The 15,435-nt window shown below is 42.2% G+C and overlaps 1 protein-coding gene across 3 annotated transcripts in view; it reads left to right on the top strand.

Moving 5' to 3' along the window:
- Window positions 1–15,435, top strand: part of USP13 (ubiquitin specific peptidase 13) — a 120,970-nt gene that overhangs the window by 40,258 nt on the left and 65,277 nt on the right. For all 3 annotated transcript variants that reach the window (XR_009008228.1, XM_057545872.1, XM_057545873.1), the window contains exons 5-6: window positions 5,424–5,566; window positions 7,602–7,786. Coding sequence is in view for 2 of the 3 variants with exons in the window: in XM_057545872.1 (XP_057401855.1) it covers window positions 5,424–5,566; window positions 7,602–7,786 (328 nt within the window). In the remaining variant the exon portion in view is untranslated. The remainder of the gene's footprint in view (window positions 1–5,423; window positions 5,567–7,601; window positions 7,787–15,435) is intronic.

Below are 15,435 nucleotides of genomic sequence, written 5' to 3' on the forward strand. Positions count from 1 at the left end.
GTGTGCGCTGGGCGGTGGGGAAGGCGGGGTGAGTGAGAGAGGAGGAGAAGGAGGAGCGGGAACAGAAGCAGATCGCTTCTCCTCCGCGAAGAGGGCCTCGCAGGGCTCCCTTTCAGTAACGCTGGGCCGTGTACCCTCCGCTACCTGTTACTTCCAGCGCTGTTTGGGCTTCACTGCTCACTGGCCGGCCTGCTCCAAGTGGGCTGGCTTCTTCCCACCCGTGAATCACAGTCTGGTGCTTAGATTTTCAAATTGTGCCCCCGAGATGTGCAGGGACTGCTGGAGAGGGGCTGCCTTCTGATCAGAGGGACGCCTAAAATTTTTGTCTCTTCTGCATGTTGGCCTTCCAGGTAAAATTTTGTTTGGGAAACATAAAAGAGTTCCACCTAGAAACAACAGCAACACGATTATGAAAATAACCCAATATTTACAAATCTCAGGTCTCCAGGAGCTCTGTGATAATGTGTTCCTTTGAGGATGAAGACTGCTTTCTAGGTTTTAGAATTTAGGTTTAGCGGTGAGTTCTTTTCCCTTTCCTTCCCTTCTTTTTTGTGGAGCAACTTTTATCTTCCTGAACAACTTAAAGCTGGTGGCGGTGGTGTAAGGAAGTCAGCCTCCGTTTTACTTTGATTCTCGAATCCTGTGGGGACCCAGACCATTTTCCTGCTCTTCCCTCATTTCCTGTATTGTCTGTGCCGCTCCATCCTTTCCTATGTTCCCTTTCCTTTCTTTTCCTCTTTTCTACTCGGTTGCATCCTGACTTCTCAGAGCCTGGCTGCAGATAGCAGAGTTAGACATTCCAGTTCATTTTTTCCCCTCCTCAAGCTTTGCTAGAACCAAAGCCAGGTCTTTAGGTCCCTGATTCTTTCAGATGCTGTGTGACTCTGTCTACAGTCCCCTGCTCATGTGCCCCTGCCAAGAGGGGACATTTGTGCTTGGGATTCCCATGTCATTAGGGACCAGGTTGCCACCATTCAGCCTCTTTTGCCTCTGATCTACTTTATACCTAAACATAAGACCATAGAATTGAAAAATTTGTGTATTAAGCTACTGTAGCTCTTTGCTCTAATTATTTGATATAGCATATCTTTTTTAGTACCAAATACATACGTTTTAGCAATGTGTACAGAATTAAATTACCTCTGCTTACTCCAATTCCCTGTGTCACTCATGTGGCTGTGATCAAGGACAAAATATATGATGGACAAAATGGTCTTAGCCCGTGCCATTACTTGATATTATATACTAAAGCTTATATCTGTATACAACTGAGAGTTCTCACTGCCCTTGTTTAATATAACTCTTGAGTCTGCTGTCAAAAAAGAAGAAACACATTGTGAATGAATGTCATGAGAAATGATTTTTTTCTCACTCCCTTATGAAGAAAAAGTCGTTATGTGAGAAAAGTTAATGAGAGCCTTTAAGTACTTTTCATTATTCCTATATTTAGAACATAATCCTAAGTGTGAACACTTTTATAGAAAAGTGAAGTGTCATAGAAATCCATATCCAGCAATATATATTATAATTTTTAATACAGAGTCTTTTAGAATTAAGAAATACTTTAAGAATTAAAAAAAAGAGAGAGAATTGTTTGGAAGTTGAGGTGGGGAGATAGAAGGAAAAGCCTGATTTATCTGATGGTAACTGGTAAGATTTATCTATATAACAGATGCTAGTTACTATAATTTCTTTTCATGCTTTTGCTACATTTTTGGTGTTTGATAATTCTCTTTTTCAGCTTTTAAATAACAAAAATATTGAACTCACCCAACCAGGTGACTCTTCATCATCTCTTGAGTTTCTCAGCACAAAAAAAAGAAATCAGTTCCAAATAGGTACTCTGTAGATTCTACCAGAAAGTTAAACTACCTCTTAGTGTTACAGGGGTCACAGAGACATAGTGTTTGGGACTCAGTAGGGATCTTAGAGCCTGAAATCTAATGCCTCATTTTAGAGTCAGGAACTCAAGCCTTGGTGTGCTTGTAATTGGTTAGCAACTAGCTCCCTGGGAACAAAGCCCTGCATTGTAATGTTTGCTGATTTCCATGGTGTAAATACTCCCATTTCAGGCTAACATGTCACCGAATGCAGTGTTGGGAAGAGATGTGTAGTAGGACACCCTCACATAGAGTTTTCACCGTTTGCGTAATGTGGATGTACGTGACCTCAAGGGCATATAGATTAGTTATTAAGATAGAGTAACACAACTAGGGAGTGAAGAGTTTTGAATATTCGTTACCTTTTAAAAATATATTTAATTGTGAGCTTATAGAATTTAATTTTTAATAATGGCTGTGTTTAACAACCCTCTTGCAGAATTTCTTAAAATTTAACAAGTCTGTAAGCCAGTTTGAGTCAATTCCAGAACACCCCTGTACTTGAGATAATTCACAGTATAATTATAGGATAATGGATCCTGACCTTCATATATGATCCATAAAAAGGGCCTCTAGGTGGTATTCTGAAAACACTAGGTCAGTGTTTTTTAACATCCTAGACGATTAAGGAAATTTTGTTCAGTGTCACCAGGAAGGATATTCAAAGAAAAGAGAGAATATTATATTCTTATTATTATCACTGTGCATTGCAAACTAGAACACTTAAAAAAGACCTAATAAGGTGGAGAAGATTCAGAGGAGGACAGGGAAGGGATCGAGGTAGTCAGTGAAACAACAAAGAGTTTGTAACAGACCAGACTGAAAAGGTTAGGATGTGTAGCCAGAAGTGCTAAGGCAGCATGGCCCAAACCCATAAAATCAGGAAGGGGCTCATGGTGAACTCAACCTTGTTTTCTAGGGGCATTACTGGAAGGGCGTGGGAGATGAATTTTGATACTTGAAAGGAAACATTTCTTGTGGGAGATGAATGGGAATATTTTTTAAAAGGTTTAGAGAAGGGCAAGATAGGGGAAGGGGGAATTAAGAGGCACAAACTACTAGGTATAAAATAAATAAAATACAAGGATATAATGTACAGCACAGGAAATATAACCAATATTTTATAATAACTCTAAATGGAGTATAAGCTATAAAAATATCAGATTACTATGTTGTACACCTGAAACTAATATAACATTGTAAATCAAGTAAAAAACTTCTATCAAATAAACACTTCCCCCCCCCAAAAAAAGAGGTTTAAATATATTTATGAATGCCTGATTGCCTTATCTGTAATGGAGTATAAGCTTTTTGAGGGCAGGGACCTTTTCCTTTTCCTGACTGTGGGTAGCCTGGTGTAGTCAATTGGTAGTGTTTAGTATAACCTTGGAGAGTTTTAAGCTGGAAAAGGATGGGATCTAATGTTCACAGCAGATCACTGGCTGCCAGGCAGAGAAAAGGGAGCAAGAGTGGGAGAAAGGAGATCGTAAGGAGGCTGCTGTGTGGCCATTCGGGTGAGCTGGGACGATGGCTGAGCAAGGATGGGTATGGCCGAAATCAAGAAGAGGTAGACTGCAAATAGATTTTGGATGTAGGACTGATAGGAATTGCTCAGAGCCTGGGTTGGGGTGGGAGTGGGATGGCAGCTGAGGGAACTTCCTCCATTGTCTCTATTTTTTTTTTTCCTTGTAGCTTATTTTATTTTATTGGAGTATAGTTGCTTTACAATGTTCTGTTAGTTTCTGCTGTACAGCAAAGTGAATCAGTTGTACGTGTATATATATCCACTCTTTTTTAGATTTCCTTCCCATTTAGGTCACCGCAGAGCTTGTCTCTTAATCCATTCTGGGGTCCGTTGTCAGTGCTACCCAGAGGAAAATATTCTGTATGAAGTTCAGCTAATTGTACAGGATGCTAGTGATGTAGAATACAGATTTTTGTTAAAAATTGTTTTTCAAACAATTCAATGGCTTTTATTATATTCAGAGTTGGGCATCCGTCACAACTATCTTATTTCCCTCTAGTCTCTGGCAATCACTAATGTACTTTCTGTCTCTGTGGATTTGCCTATTCTGGACATTCCATACAAAAGGAATCATACAATACATGGTTCTTTGTGGCGGGCTTTTTTTTTTACTTAGCGTATATTTTCAAGATCCATCCATGTTGTAGCATGTATCACTACTTCATTCCTTTTTATTGCTGAATAACATTTCATTGTATCAAAATACAATACTTTATCCATTTATCATTAATAGGCATTTGGGTCATTTCTACTTTTGGCTGTTATAAATAATGCTTCTATGAACATTTATGTATAAGTTTTTTTTTTTTTAAAGGATTTTCTTATTTATTTATTTATTTATTTATTTATTTATTTTTGGCTGTGTTGGGTCTTCGGTTCGTGCGAGGGCTTTCTCCAGTTGCGGCAAGCGGGGGCCACTCTTCATCGCGGTGCGGGGACCGCCCTTCATCGCGGTGCGCGGGCCTTTCTCTATCGCGGCCCCTCCCGTCGCGGGGCACAGGCTCCAGACGCGCAGGCTCAGCAATTGTGGCTCACGGGCCCAGCTGCTCCGTGGCATGTGGGATCTTCCCAGACCAGGGCTCGAACCCGTGTCCCCTGCATTAGCAGGCAGATTCTCAACCACTGCGCCACCAGGGAAGCCCTATGTATAAGTTTTTGCGTGGACACGTATTTCTTTTTATCTTGGGTGTATACCTAGGATTGGAATTGCTGGGTCATATGGTAACTCTGTTTAACCATTTGAGGACCTGCCAAATTATTTTACAAAGTGGCTGCACCATTTTGCATTCTCATCAGAATATGTTTTTAAAGAGAGTTAGAAATCGCTTTATAGCATTAAGCAAGTAGCGAATGTGGCGAGAGGCATATATCCAGAATCAGTGGGGTTTGGGAGAAAGCAGAGAGTCCGCCCTCCCCCGTGGTCAGTTGGTGCCAAGCCGGACATCACAGATTTGCTCATGATGTGGGCTGATCTGACACAGAGACATCCAGGCATGTCCCCATCCAGTGTCACATTTGCACTAGATTAAGAAGTGGAGCCATGCTGCTTGCATTTCATTCAAGTGCCCTTGACCACATATCATTGTGTGACGAGTTGAGGATATCGGTTGTCTGGGTGTATATTTGTTAGGAGTAAAACACACCACTTGGGTAAATCCTAGGCATTCCTGTTGCTAATTTCACCCTTGTAAATTGTTCACCTTATACTTTTCACTCCACTTGCTAAGAGGTAGCAATGGTTAAATCTGACTCTTATGCTTGGGTTTACAAACTGGATTTGGTTCTTTGCTATCTTGTGTCATTGTTACTATTGCAAACTCCAGGCCAGGATAAAACCTAGCTAGACCCGGGGAGAATGTGCTGGAGTCAGGAAACTAGCATCTTGCTCTCGTGGTAACTGAGCTCTTTGAATTTTCTTGAATTAAGCTGTATTTATTAATAAACTTTAAAATTCATTTTATAGAAGTTGCTGTTCTCTCAAGCTGTTTTAATATATCACATCTGTATTTCTCTTACAGGTAACAATTGCTTGTGATGCAGTACTCAGCTCAAAATCTCCATACAGAAAGCAGGACCCAGATACATGGGAAAATGAATTGCCAGTGTCCAAATATGCAAATAACCTCACCCAGTTAGACAACGGAGTCAGGATTCCTCCAAGGTGAGGGTCAGACAGCAAAATGGAACTTTCCCCCACAAAACGGGCCAAAGGAATATTTATTTTTCTACCTCTTCACTGAATTAGCAATTATATATTTTCTTATCAGATGCCTTTTATTAAAAATAAGCTTGGGACTTCCCTGGTGACACAGTGGTTAAGAATCCGCCTGCCAACGCAGGGGTCACGGGTTTGAGCCCTGGTCCGGGAAGATCCCATATGCCGCGAAGCAACTAAGCCCGTGCACCACAACTACTGAGCCTGTGCTCTAGAGTCCTCGAGCCACAACTACTGAAGCCCGCATGCCTAGAGCCCGTGCTCCGCAACAAGAGAAGCCACCGTGATGAGAAGCCCGCGCACCACAACGAACAGTAGCCCCTGCTTGCTGCAACTAGAGGAAGCCCGCACACAGCAACGAAGACCCAACACAGCCAAAATTAATTAATTAATTAATATTTTAAAAAAGCTCAAAACTATTCTCTAGAATTATCCCTTGTAGTAGACGCTGACCATGGCCAGCCCCTGCCCTGGAGCCCATCCCCACCCTGAGGCCTCCGGTTGTGAGCACCTGCAGCTCCTCGCTTGAGGGCTTTCTCTGCCTGCCCCAGCCAGGTGGGCCAGTGCACCGGACAGTCAGAAACGCTGCAGAGCCGTGCTCCCTCCTGTGCTCCTGGAACGTCCCTCAGCCAGTGACTGTGGAGTGGAGGGAGGAACACCCTAGATCCCTACGCTCGGGTGGGGTAACTGTCTCCTGGAGTTGCCCAGCCGGACCGAGCCCCAGTGGCCCATGGGGTCATCTGCTTGTTCACAGTGCCTGCACTGGCTTCCTGCCCTTTCAGTCTCTCTTCCCTCGCTCCCCTAGGGTGCCTCCTGGGATAGCCTCCCACATGAGCCATTTGCATTCACATCTTTGTCTCAGAGTCTGCTTCTGGGGCCCCCAACTTACAAAGACAGACAATAGTCCTTGGTTGTCACGTTTTGGCTGGAATGCTCTTTAGGCTCCTTTTGCGCCTCCTGTAATCAGATGCCAGTGTGTTTCCAGAGGCAGGTGCTGGAAGGAAAGAGCAGGTAGATGAGGAATGTGTCCCTTCTGGTTGAACCCTGACTGTACTGCATTCCTGTTCTGTGTGGTCTTAGAGAAGGCATGGTACCTCGGGGCTTTTTCTCCCTTTGATAGTGGGGATGGTAATAATGCTGCAGAGTATATATTAGAATTAAATGATAAAACTTCTGTAAAGCCCCTGGCACATACTTGACATTCAACCTTCAGTTAAGTTGTTTTCCTTTCTACTTAATTTAGATTGTCAGTGTAGTAGAGTTTTGTTTAAACCAGTCTTACTGCTTGTGGCTAATGCTTTGGAACTTCAGGTGTTTATACACATGGGATCTTTAATGTTTCAAGCTTACGCAGGCTCCACAGTCTCTCATGTAAGGAATTTTAAGGAAATGCCCTTCCCTCCTACCCTCAGGTTCTGTGTCTTTTCTAAAGTAAAAGAACCGTCTCAGGGCTTCCCTGGTGGTGCAGTGGTTGAGAGTCTGCCTGCCAATGCAGGGGACACGGGTTCGAGCCCTGGTCTGGGAAGATCCCACATGCCGCGGAGCAACTGGGCCCGTGAGCCACAATTACTGAGCCTGCGCGTCTGGAACTTGTGCTCCGCAACAAGAGAGGCCGCGATAGTGAGAGGCCCGCGCACCGCGATGAAGAGTGGCCCCTGCTTGCCGCAACTAGAGAAAGCCCTTGCACAGGAACGAAGACCCAACACAGCCAAAAATAATAAATAAATAAATAAAAGACTTAAAAAAAAAAAAAAAGAAAGAACCGTCTCGAAGGAGCTGGGAGGAGCTGGCCCCCATTTGGGAGGCAGGCAGGTTACTGAGTGGCCCTGCTGCTCTGGAATGGATCTCTGTTATTCCGCTGACGGTCTCCTGTGACTGCGCCAACTGCCCCCAGCTTGAGACACTCCATTTTCTTAGATGTTAATTTTCTAATCACGCCTTGTACTCTGGCTGTGCTAACTGCTGTCTGATGATTTTACAGTGGTTGGAAGTGTGCCAGGTGTGACCTGCGAGAAAACCTCTGGTTGAATCTGACCGACGGCTCTGTGCTGTGTGGGAAGTGGTTCTTTGACAGTTCCGGGGGCAACGGGCATGCGCTGGAGCATTACAGAGACCTGGGCTACCCTCTAGCTGTGAAACTGGGAGCCATCACTCCTGACGGGGCAGGTGAGTGTGCCTTTACCAGCTTGGGAACTTACAGCGGCTCCCTCTTAGATTTAACCAGTGCCTTAATGTCTGGGGTTGGAGAGCATCAGCTCTGGACTCGGCCCAGGTTCGAATCCTCACTCTGCCTCTTGTTAGCTGTGAGATCTTGGGTGAGTTTTCAAATCCTTCTAAGCCTCAGGTTCCTCATCTTGAGGATAATCACAGTACCTCCCTCACAGGTTTGTTAAGGTGCATAAGCATTTAGGCCAGTGCACACCGTAAGGTCGTGATAAAAGTTTGCTGCTTTGTTAGTATCTTTCTGAATATCTCTTGGCTAAGAGGACAGAAGCAGGAACCAGGACTTGTGAAGTGAGTGTGCATAAGCAAACCCACCATTAGAATAGTAGGCTGAAGGCCTAGAATTCATTATGGGGATTAGTGTCATTTTAGGTACAAATGGATTCATTATGGAGGAGATGGGTTTTAAAGATACTGTGTGTTCAGAGCCCCTGACATCAGCAGGCAGTGATGGTGTCCAGTGCAGCAAAGCGTTAGAAGTGGTTCCTACTTGTACTGTCAGCTTCAGAACTGGTCTTCTTTGTGCTCTCACACTGTATGTTAGCTTTTGGCTATGTTTGTACAGTTAATTCCTTCTACCATTTGGTGAGGGAAAAGGGAAATTACATCAGGGTTAATAATGAGAAACTTAAATACTGAGCAGTGGCCATAAGAGCCCATCATCTCAGCATCACTGAAAACACTTATGAAGCACAGACCTGCACCCACACCCAGGTCAGTTTCTCCATCTGTCCAGGTTTTAATCTTTATTTCTTCTTTACTTTAAGGTAAGATGATTTTTTTAGGAAAAATATAAAGACATTTGGCTTTTCTTCTCTGCTATCTTTCTCTGACTGAATTAGCCAGCCTCAAAGTTAATTAGTGAGGATATTTTCACTGAATATTGTACACTCTTTGTCAGCCATGCCCTCTCCATCCAACTGGTTTCATTTATCTGCTTTATAATTGAGGGCTGGCAGTTAGGTCATGGCAAGATTCTTTTGATTCACCTTTTGGGTAAACTTCCAAAGTTTAGTGGACTTCTTTTAACTCATTAGAGAAAAGTAGCTGCAAGAGTCTCAGGTGCTGGTGCCAGACATTTTCCCCTCAAATAAATGAACCGCTACACAAGCCAGGTTGAATCCTAAAGACTTCCAGGATCTGAGGAGGAAATTCAGGACATGCAGTTGGATTCAGGGTTACAGCAAAGTGCTTACAGGTCATTGTTCTGTTGGATGACTGCTGTATATGGTAACCATCATTGTTCTTGTAGGGCCTATAGAGAGAAAGAAGAGTTTGTAATGTAGGCATTCTATTGGGTACAATTGCAAGGGGAGGATAATTCAGATGTTTCTACTTTTAGTGCTCTGTTATGCAGAGCCTTTTTTAAAAATTGGAGTACAGTTGATTTACATACAGTGTTGTGTTAGTTTCAGGTATACAGCAAAATGATTCAGTTATACATATATATATTCTTTTTCAGATCCTTTTCTATTATAGGTTATTACAAAATATTGAATATAGTTCCCTGTGCTATATAGTAGGTCCTTGTTGTTTATCTATTTTATGTATAGTAGTGTGTATCTGTTAATCCCAAACTTCTAAATTATCCCCCTCCCTGTTTTCCCTTTGGTAACCATAAGTTTGTTTTCAATGTCTATGAGTCTGTTTCTGTTTTGTAAATAAGTTCATTTTTATCATCTTTTTAGATTCCTCCTATAAGTGATGTCATATGATATTTGTCTTTCTCTGTCTGACTTCACATAGTATGATAATCTCTAGGTCCATCCATGTTACTGCAGATGGCAATATTTTATTCTTTTTCAGGGCTGAGTAATATTATGTAGTGTTTTGATAAGACCAGTTATTAGAAGTCCAGCTCTCAGAACATCCTGTTCAAGACAACAATTATTTGTATATGGGGATTTGTTCTAAAATTTTGCTTGAGCTATGTCTTTTTCATCTTTAAGTTCCAAACAAAATCTTATGCATGGAGGCATGGATACTTTGATTAAATGAACCAGCTGGTCTATAAGTACTTAAATAATTATATTCTATTTAAATGTATGCTAGTAGTAAAGGCAAGGATTAATTCTATTCTCTATGCATATTTTTTTAAAAAAAACATTTATTTATTTATTTATTTTTGGCTGTCTCAGGTCTTAGTTGTGGCATGCGGGATCTTTCATCGTGGTGCGTGGGCTTCTCTCTAGTTGTGGCTCACAGGCTCCAGAGCGCACGGGCTCAGTAGTTCTGGTGTGTGAGCTCAGTAGTTGTGGCTCGTGGGCTCAGTAGTTGTGGTGCGCAAATTACTCTTCATGTAATTGAGAGTATTTGAATAAGTACTCTTTTTTCAACCATAGAAAGCATAAAACATTGGCAAAAGCGATGTAGAATGTGCACCTGTGATGAGGGTTCTTAAACTCACTTAGCTGAGGCAATGTTCACTTTTTTTTTTTAATGACTATTTTTTTAAAAATTATTTATTTTTATTTATATTTTTGGCTGTGTTGGGTCTTTGTTGCTGTGCGTGGGCTTTCTCTAGTTGTGGCGAGTGGGAGCTACTCTTTGTTGCGGTAGGCGGGCTTCTCATTGTGGTGGCTTCTTTTGTTGCAGAGCATGGGCTCTAGGCGTGCGGGCTTCAGTAGTGGCAGTGCGTGGTCTCAGTAGTTGTGGCACACGGGCATAGTTGCTCCGCGGCATGTGGGATCTTCCTGGACCAGGGCTTGAACCCGTGTCCCCTGCATTGGCAGGCGGATTCTTAACCATTGCTCCACCAGGGAAGCCCATGTTCACTTTTTGACAATAGATCAGGATTTGATTCCGACTTATCTTGTGCAGAGTTGGTTTTAACGCAAATAATTATTTTCAGTCTAATTATCATTACATATTAGTTTATGGGATGCATCAATTCTATTTTCATTTCTTTTAAATCTGTTTAATAGATTGCTAGTTGTAGCTTATTGTTTATTTAAAAGCCAAATAAGTTAATGAAAACATGTGTAAAGTTTCCATAAATGTCTGATGATGGGCCTTGTGAATGTTGAGGCCCAGAAGGGCAGGGTGCCCTCTGTCTGGGGGTGGGGTGGCCCCCTCCTGATGACGGTACCACTGGTGAGGGTCCATCTTCCATACTTGCTAGGCTCACTGAGGCTAATTCAACTCACGAGAGACAAAGTGTTAAAGTCAGGGTGTTTAGTTTTTAGTTTCTAGTGAGAACCACAACCACCTGTAAGTGGGATGTTTATGTCAACTCGACCAGTACATTCCCTCCCTGTGGAAAGCTGAATTATATTTAGAATATTGCTTAGTGAACATGGAATCCAAACAGGTTGTGAACTCAGATATTTAATGGTCGTGTGATCCAATCGTCCTGGTTTCCTTCTCCCCAGTAAGGACATACCTGCTCAGTGAGAAGCTCCTACTCATCTTGAGGTCTCAGCCTAGAATTAGTTCTTCCAGGAAGCCTTGATCCCTCCAGGCTAGGCCATTGTGGTGTCTGGGTAATAAAAGTGGGCCCCATATCGAATTCCACTGTGGGTTCCATGGGTACAGCAGCAAACAAAATAAGAAACAGATCACCATACAAGCAAACAAAAAGCTTTCCTCTGTGGGAGGAGACATTCGTTTGGCAGAGCAAGGTTGAGGTTCTTGGTGGGAAAGGAATGAAGAGGGTTGGAGGCAAGAGAAGGTGTGTTTTTCTTTCATCGTAGAAATTAGTTTACCTAAGAAGAATCCTCAAAGCCTTGGTGATTACAGGAGAGTCTTCCTGTAATGCCCGTGGCAGCAGTGAAATCGCCTATCCCACTGGCCCCTGCACTAGCTCAGCAGCATCTGAAGGTGATTTTTCTTCTTTGGTCATCTTCACCCCTGACCTGGGTATCAGCTCAAGGATTTGGATCAAGGCATTGACTACTTCATTTTAGTTTTGACCTGGTTTGTGCCCCTCTGTGTGCCTCTGTGCTGCTCCACTGTGGCACTTTTCATGAGATCCTGTTGCTGTGTCTAATGGTGGTCACCTGGGATGGCAGAGCCTGAGCGCCACGTTTGTTGTTTACTCTTCTATCTCATCTAGCATAGCCCCTCACACATAGTAGGTGCTCAGTAAATATTTGTATTGTAAACAGATGGAGGAAGACAGACACACTGATTAAGTTTTCTCCTCTGATTTACCTTTTTTTCTTTTTCTTCTTTTTTTCTATTTTATGGACATCTTTTTCCTCTTAATTGTTTCCCTTTCCTGACCACAGTCTAGGTTCTCTCTGGCCTGCGAGTTATACTAAGGTGATGGTATATACCTCTGCCCTCATTCATTTTGTGTTTGGTTTTCTAGATTAATTGCTGGAGCATTCTCTTGTTTCTATCCTTTTCCTGTCTGTGGCAGATGCTCTATAGGCATGTAAATATAAACTCATGGTGGAGAGATGCAGTTTGGGTGAATGGATCATACTTATTCTGGAGAGATCCTTTCCTCTCTGGCTTGTGACTTGGTGTTTGACCAAGAGTTCTGGGTTGGTTTTTTTTTCCCATTTGAGCTGTATGATAGAGCAGTGAAGCCAGCTTCTCTGGTTTCTTTAGTCTTTCTAAACACCAGATCTTGTTGAGGTACATCTCTACCTCTCTCTCCTTCTGCTTTCCTGTGGGGTTATCTGAGGGCAGAATTTGGACTTATGCCATTTTCTGGGGCTTAGGAAAGACAGCCCAAAGTTACATGAGTAAACCATAGCCAAGAAGACATCTGTTGAGGTCCTTTATACTAAACCAACATTCTTATAATACTATTTGAAATAATAAAGTTTAAACTTGTGAGGACAGGGACCCTGCTTGTCTTATTTAATATTAAATCCTCAGTATCTGTATATATTTGGTGTTCAGTAAATATTTGTTGAATATAATGAATGAATCAATAAATGAATGAATGAGTGAGTGAGTGAATCCCTGTAGGTGAACGAGGATGACCAGTGGTACACTAGTCCTAACAGTATACCACCATATAGAAACATTTTAATCTTTGGCAATTACTTATAAAACATTCTTTTCAATCAAAATATAATAAATTTGGGAAAAAAAGAAAAGCAAAAAACCAAAAAGAAACCTTCCCATTCAGAGAAAAGAAATTATTACCATTTTTATGTAAATTCCTTACAGATTCTCAGTCTTTGTCTCAGTCTTAGTCTCCATCTCTATTCTCTAACCTTTTCCTTAGTTTTGGAACTTAATGCACATACTGTTTTCTAACATGCTTATCACATCAATGAGTTATTCATGCTGTAAACCTTTTCTTTTATCTTTACCCTTCTGTGGGTCTCTCCATGCTCTCCATGGCTTAATTTGTCATTTAACTTGAAATGAAACAATGACTGGTTTCCTTCTAAAGTAAACGTAGTTACTCATGAAACTCTGCTTGGACTATTCCTAGGAGGATCTTTCTGTGAGCTTCCTAACTGTGTTTCTTGGCTCTAAGCTTTTAAGTCAAGGAAGGGGTCGGCAGGGTAATACTTGTCAGGCAATGCTTATTTGCTACAATAGTTTCTGAGCTAAGACTTGACTTTGCTAAGCAGAAGTTGGAAATAAAGTGAATTTCCCAATGAAAAATGTGTAAGGATTTGCAGCCCCTGAGTCTATTTCAAAATTTTTTTCTATGACTACATGTCATTTTTAAATTCTTCATGATTGCCAAGTTTAAGGATCACAGTTCATTTTTAGATTTCTTGTGTGTTACTCACTAAAGTGTTTTTGTCATTGGGGTAAGAAGTAACTGTTGTGTCTGACCAAATCATGTCATATTTTTGGAGCAGTTAATGACTGGAGATAGGAAATGTTAATTTCTCACTAATATCTCATTAGGCTGGAGCCTAATGGCTTAAGAACCATAGAGTTCTATGTGATTTTCACTTATTTCAAAATCCTAGACCCATGCCAATGGTGCATTTCTAGCAATCTTACTATTTTCTATTGGAGCTCTGATAATTAGAGGCTTAGAGGCTTAAAGTCTTAAGTCTTCAAAACTATCTCACTAGTTAATAATAATCAAAGATAAATGCCTGGGGAGTGTCATTTTTACCTTCCAGCCAATATTTGAGTGGTATTTTGGTGTCATGTGTCATAGATTAAAAATATTGTTGATGTATTTGCTTTAAGTTATTAGTTCAAAGAATTTTTTTTTTGTTGTTGTTATTTAAACTTTTTGGAAATTTTTTCTTAATTGGGCTGGGGATTTTGTCTTTTGTTTTTGATTTTGAGAGCACTGAATTATATTTAAAAAAGGAATATAGATGAAGGCTGCTATTCACAAGTTAAAATGGGCCCCTAAGGGAAGAGGGATAGAAGAGAAAGCTATACAATGTTTAATCTATTAATAATAGAAAGAGCGGCTTTTTTGGGGTGGCAGTGAGTCTCTGTGTATCTGGGTTTGGGTCAGAGGGTCACCATAGTTTCTATATATATTACTTTTTGTTCTCCTCCTGGTATTGTTCCAAAGAGCAGGAAACTCCTTGAACAGTCTATATTTTACTGTCCTAAAGAATAGTATCTTTATATCTATTTTCAGATTTTGTTTTTCAAATTTAGAAGTGAAGAAATTGTGGTTTTTGACTCTCCATTCCTGTTAAGGGCCGAGGATGGTGCTTCACTGAGCCTCTTGGTCTCCTGAGAGATCTGAGGAAATAGTCTAGTGCAGAGGAAAAAGGACTGGGCCGGGAGTCAGAATACCTGGGTTCTGGGCCACGTGTGGGGTTTGAGGCAAATGATTTAACTTTTCTAACCCTCGTTTCCTTACCTGCAAAATGGGCCTGAAAATGTTTCCCTCTCCTGCATTGCACTGCCCTATGACGACAGATAAGGCAGCAGTTTGGATAGCTTTTGAAAACGCTAGGCAGTGCTTCTCAGACTTTGCTGTGCGCATGGAAATCTTGTTAAAATGCAGATTCTCATTCAGTAGGTTTGGGGTTGGGCCCGAGATTCTGCATTTCTCACAAGCTCCCAGGTAATGCTGCTGCTTTGAATCATACCGCAAGAAGCCAGGTGCGGTCTAAAGCCTTATGTTGTCAGGGGGGATATGAGGGTCCTGAGGAGAGAACCCTCCCCTGCCACCCCCAAACACACAGCTTCCCAACACCGGCGTGCTGTGAGTGGGTTACGGATGAGGCCAACATGCTGATCCCTGAGGTCCTGGGGCGGGTGGAGCCTCCTGAGTTACCCCACTGTGCTAAATGCATCATCATTTTCTTCTGTGTGCTGTGGGGTGGACGCATTTGGGAAGCACAGCAGTCTTCACAGATCCCTCACCAGCTCTGTGAGGTATGGACACTGAAGTGGGGAAGAGGGGATGAGGGGGCAGCTGGAGGTGGAGGGTCGTGAGGTGGTAGGTCTGGGACTACCAGAGAGACTATAGAGGGTTCCACAGGCAGAATTTTGTTTTGTCCTGGACCTCACGCTGCGGTCCAGCCACTCGGCAGCCCCGGGGGCCTGTGTGTTCTCTGTTCCTCACAGGTTCTCCCTGCATGGGCAGACGGCGTGGCTATTTCCTCCATCACCCTTCCCTCCTCCCGAACTTATATCTATGCCACTGGGGTTCGGGTTAGAACAATCTGTGTTAGGCATTTGTATTTGTC

The sequence above is a fragment of the Balaenoptera acutorostrata genome, chromosome 4 (assembly GCF_949987535.1).
Source record: "Balaenoptera acutorostrata chromosome 4, mBalAcu1.1, whole genome shotgun sequence".
Taxonomy (NCBI): domain Eukaryota; kingdom Metazoa; phylum Chordata; class Mammalia; order Artiodactyla; family Balaenopteridae; genus Balaenoptera; species Balaenoptera acutorostrata.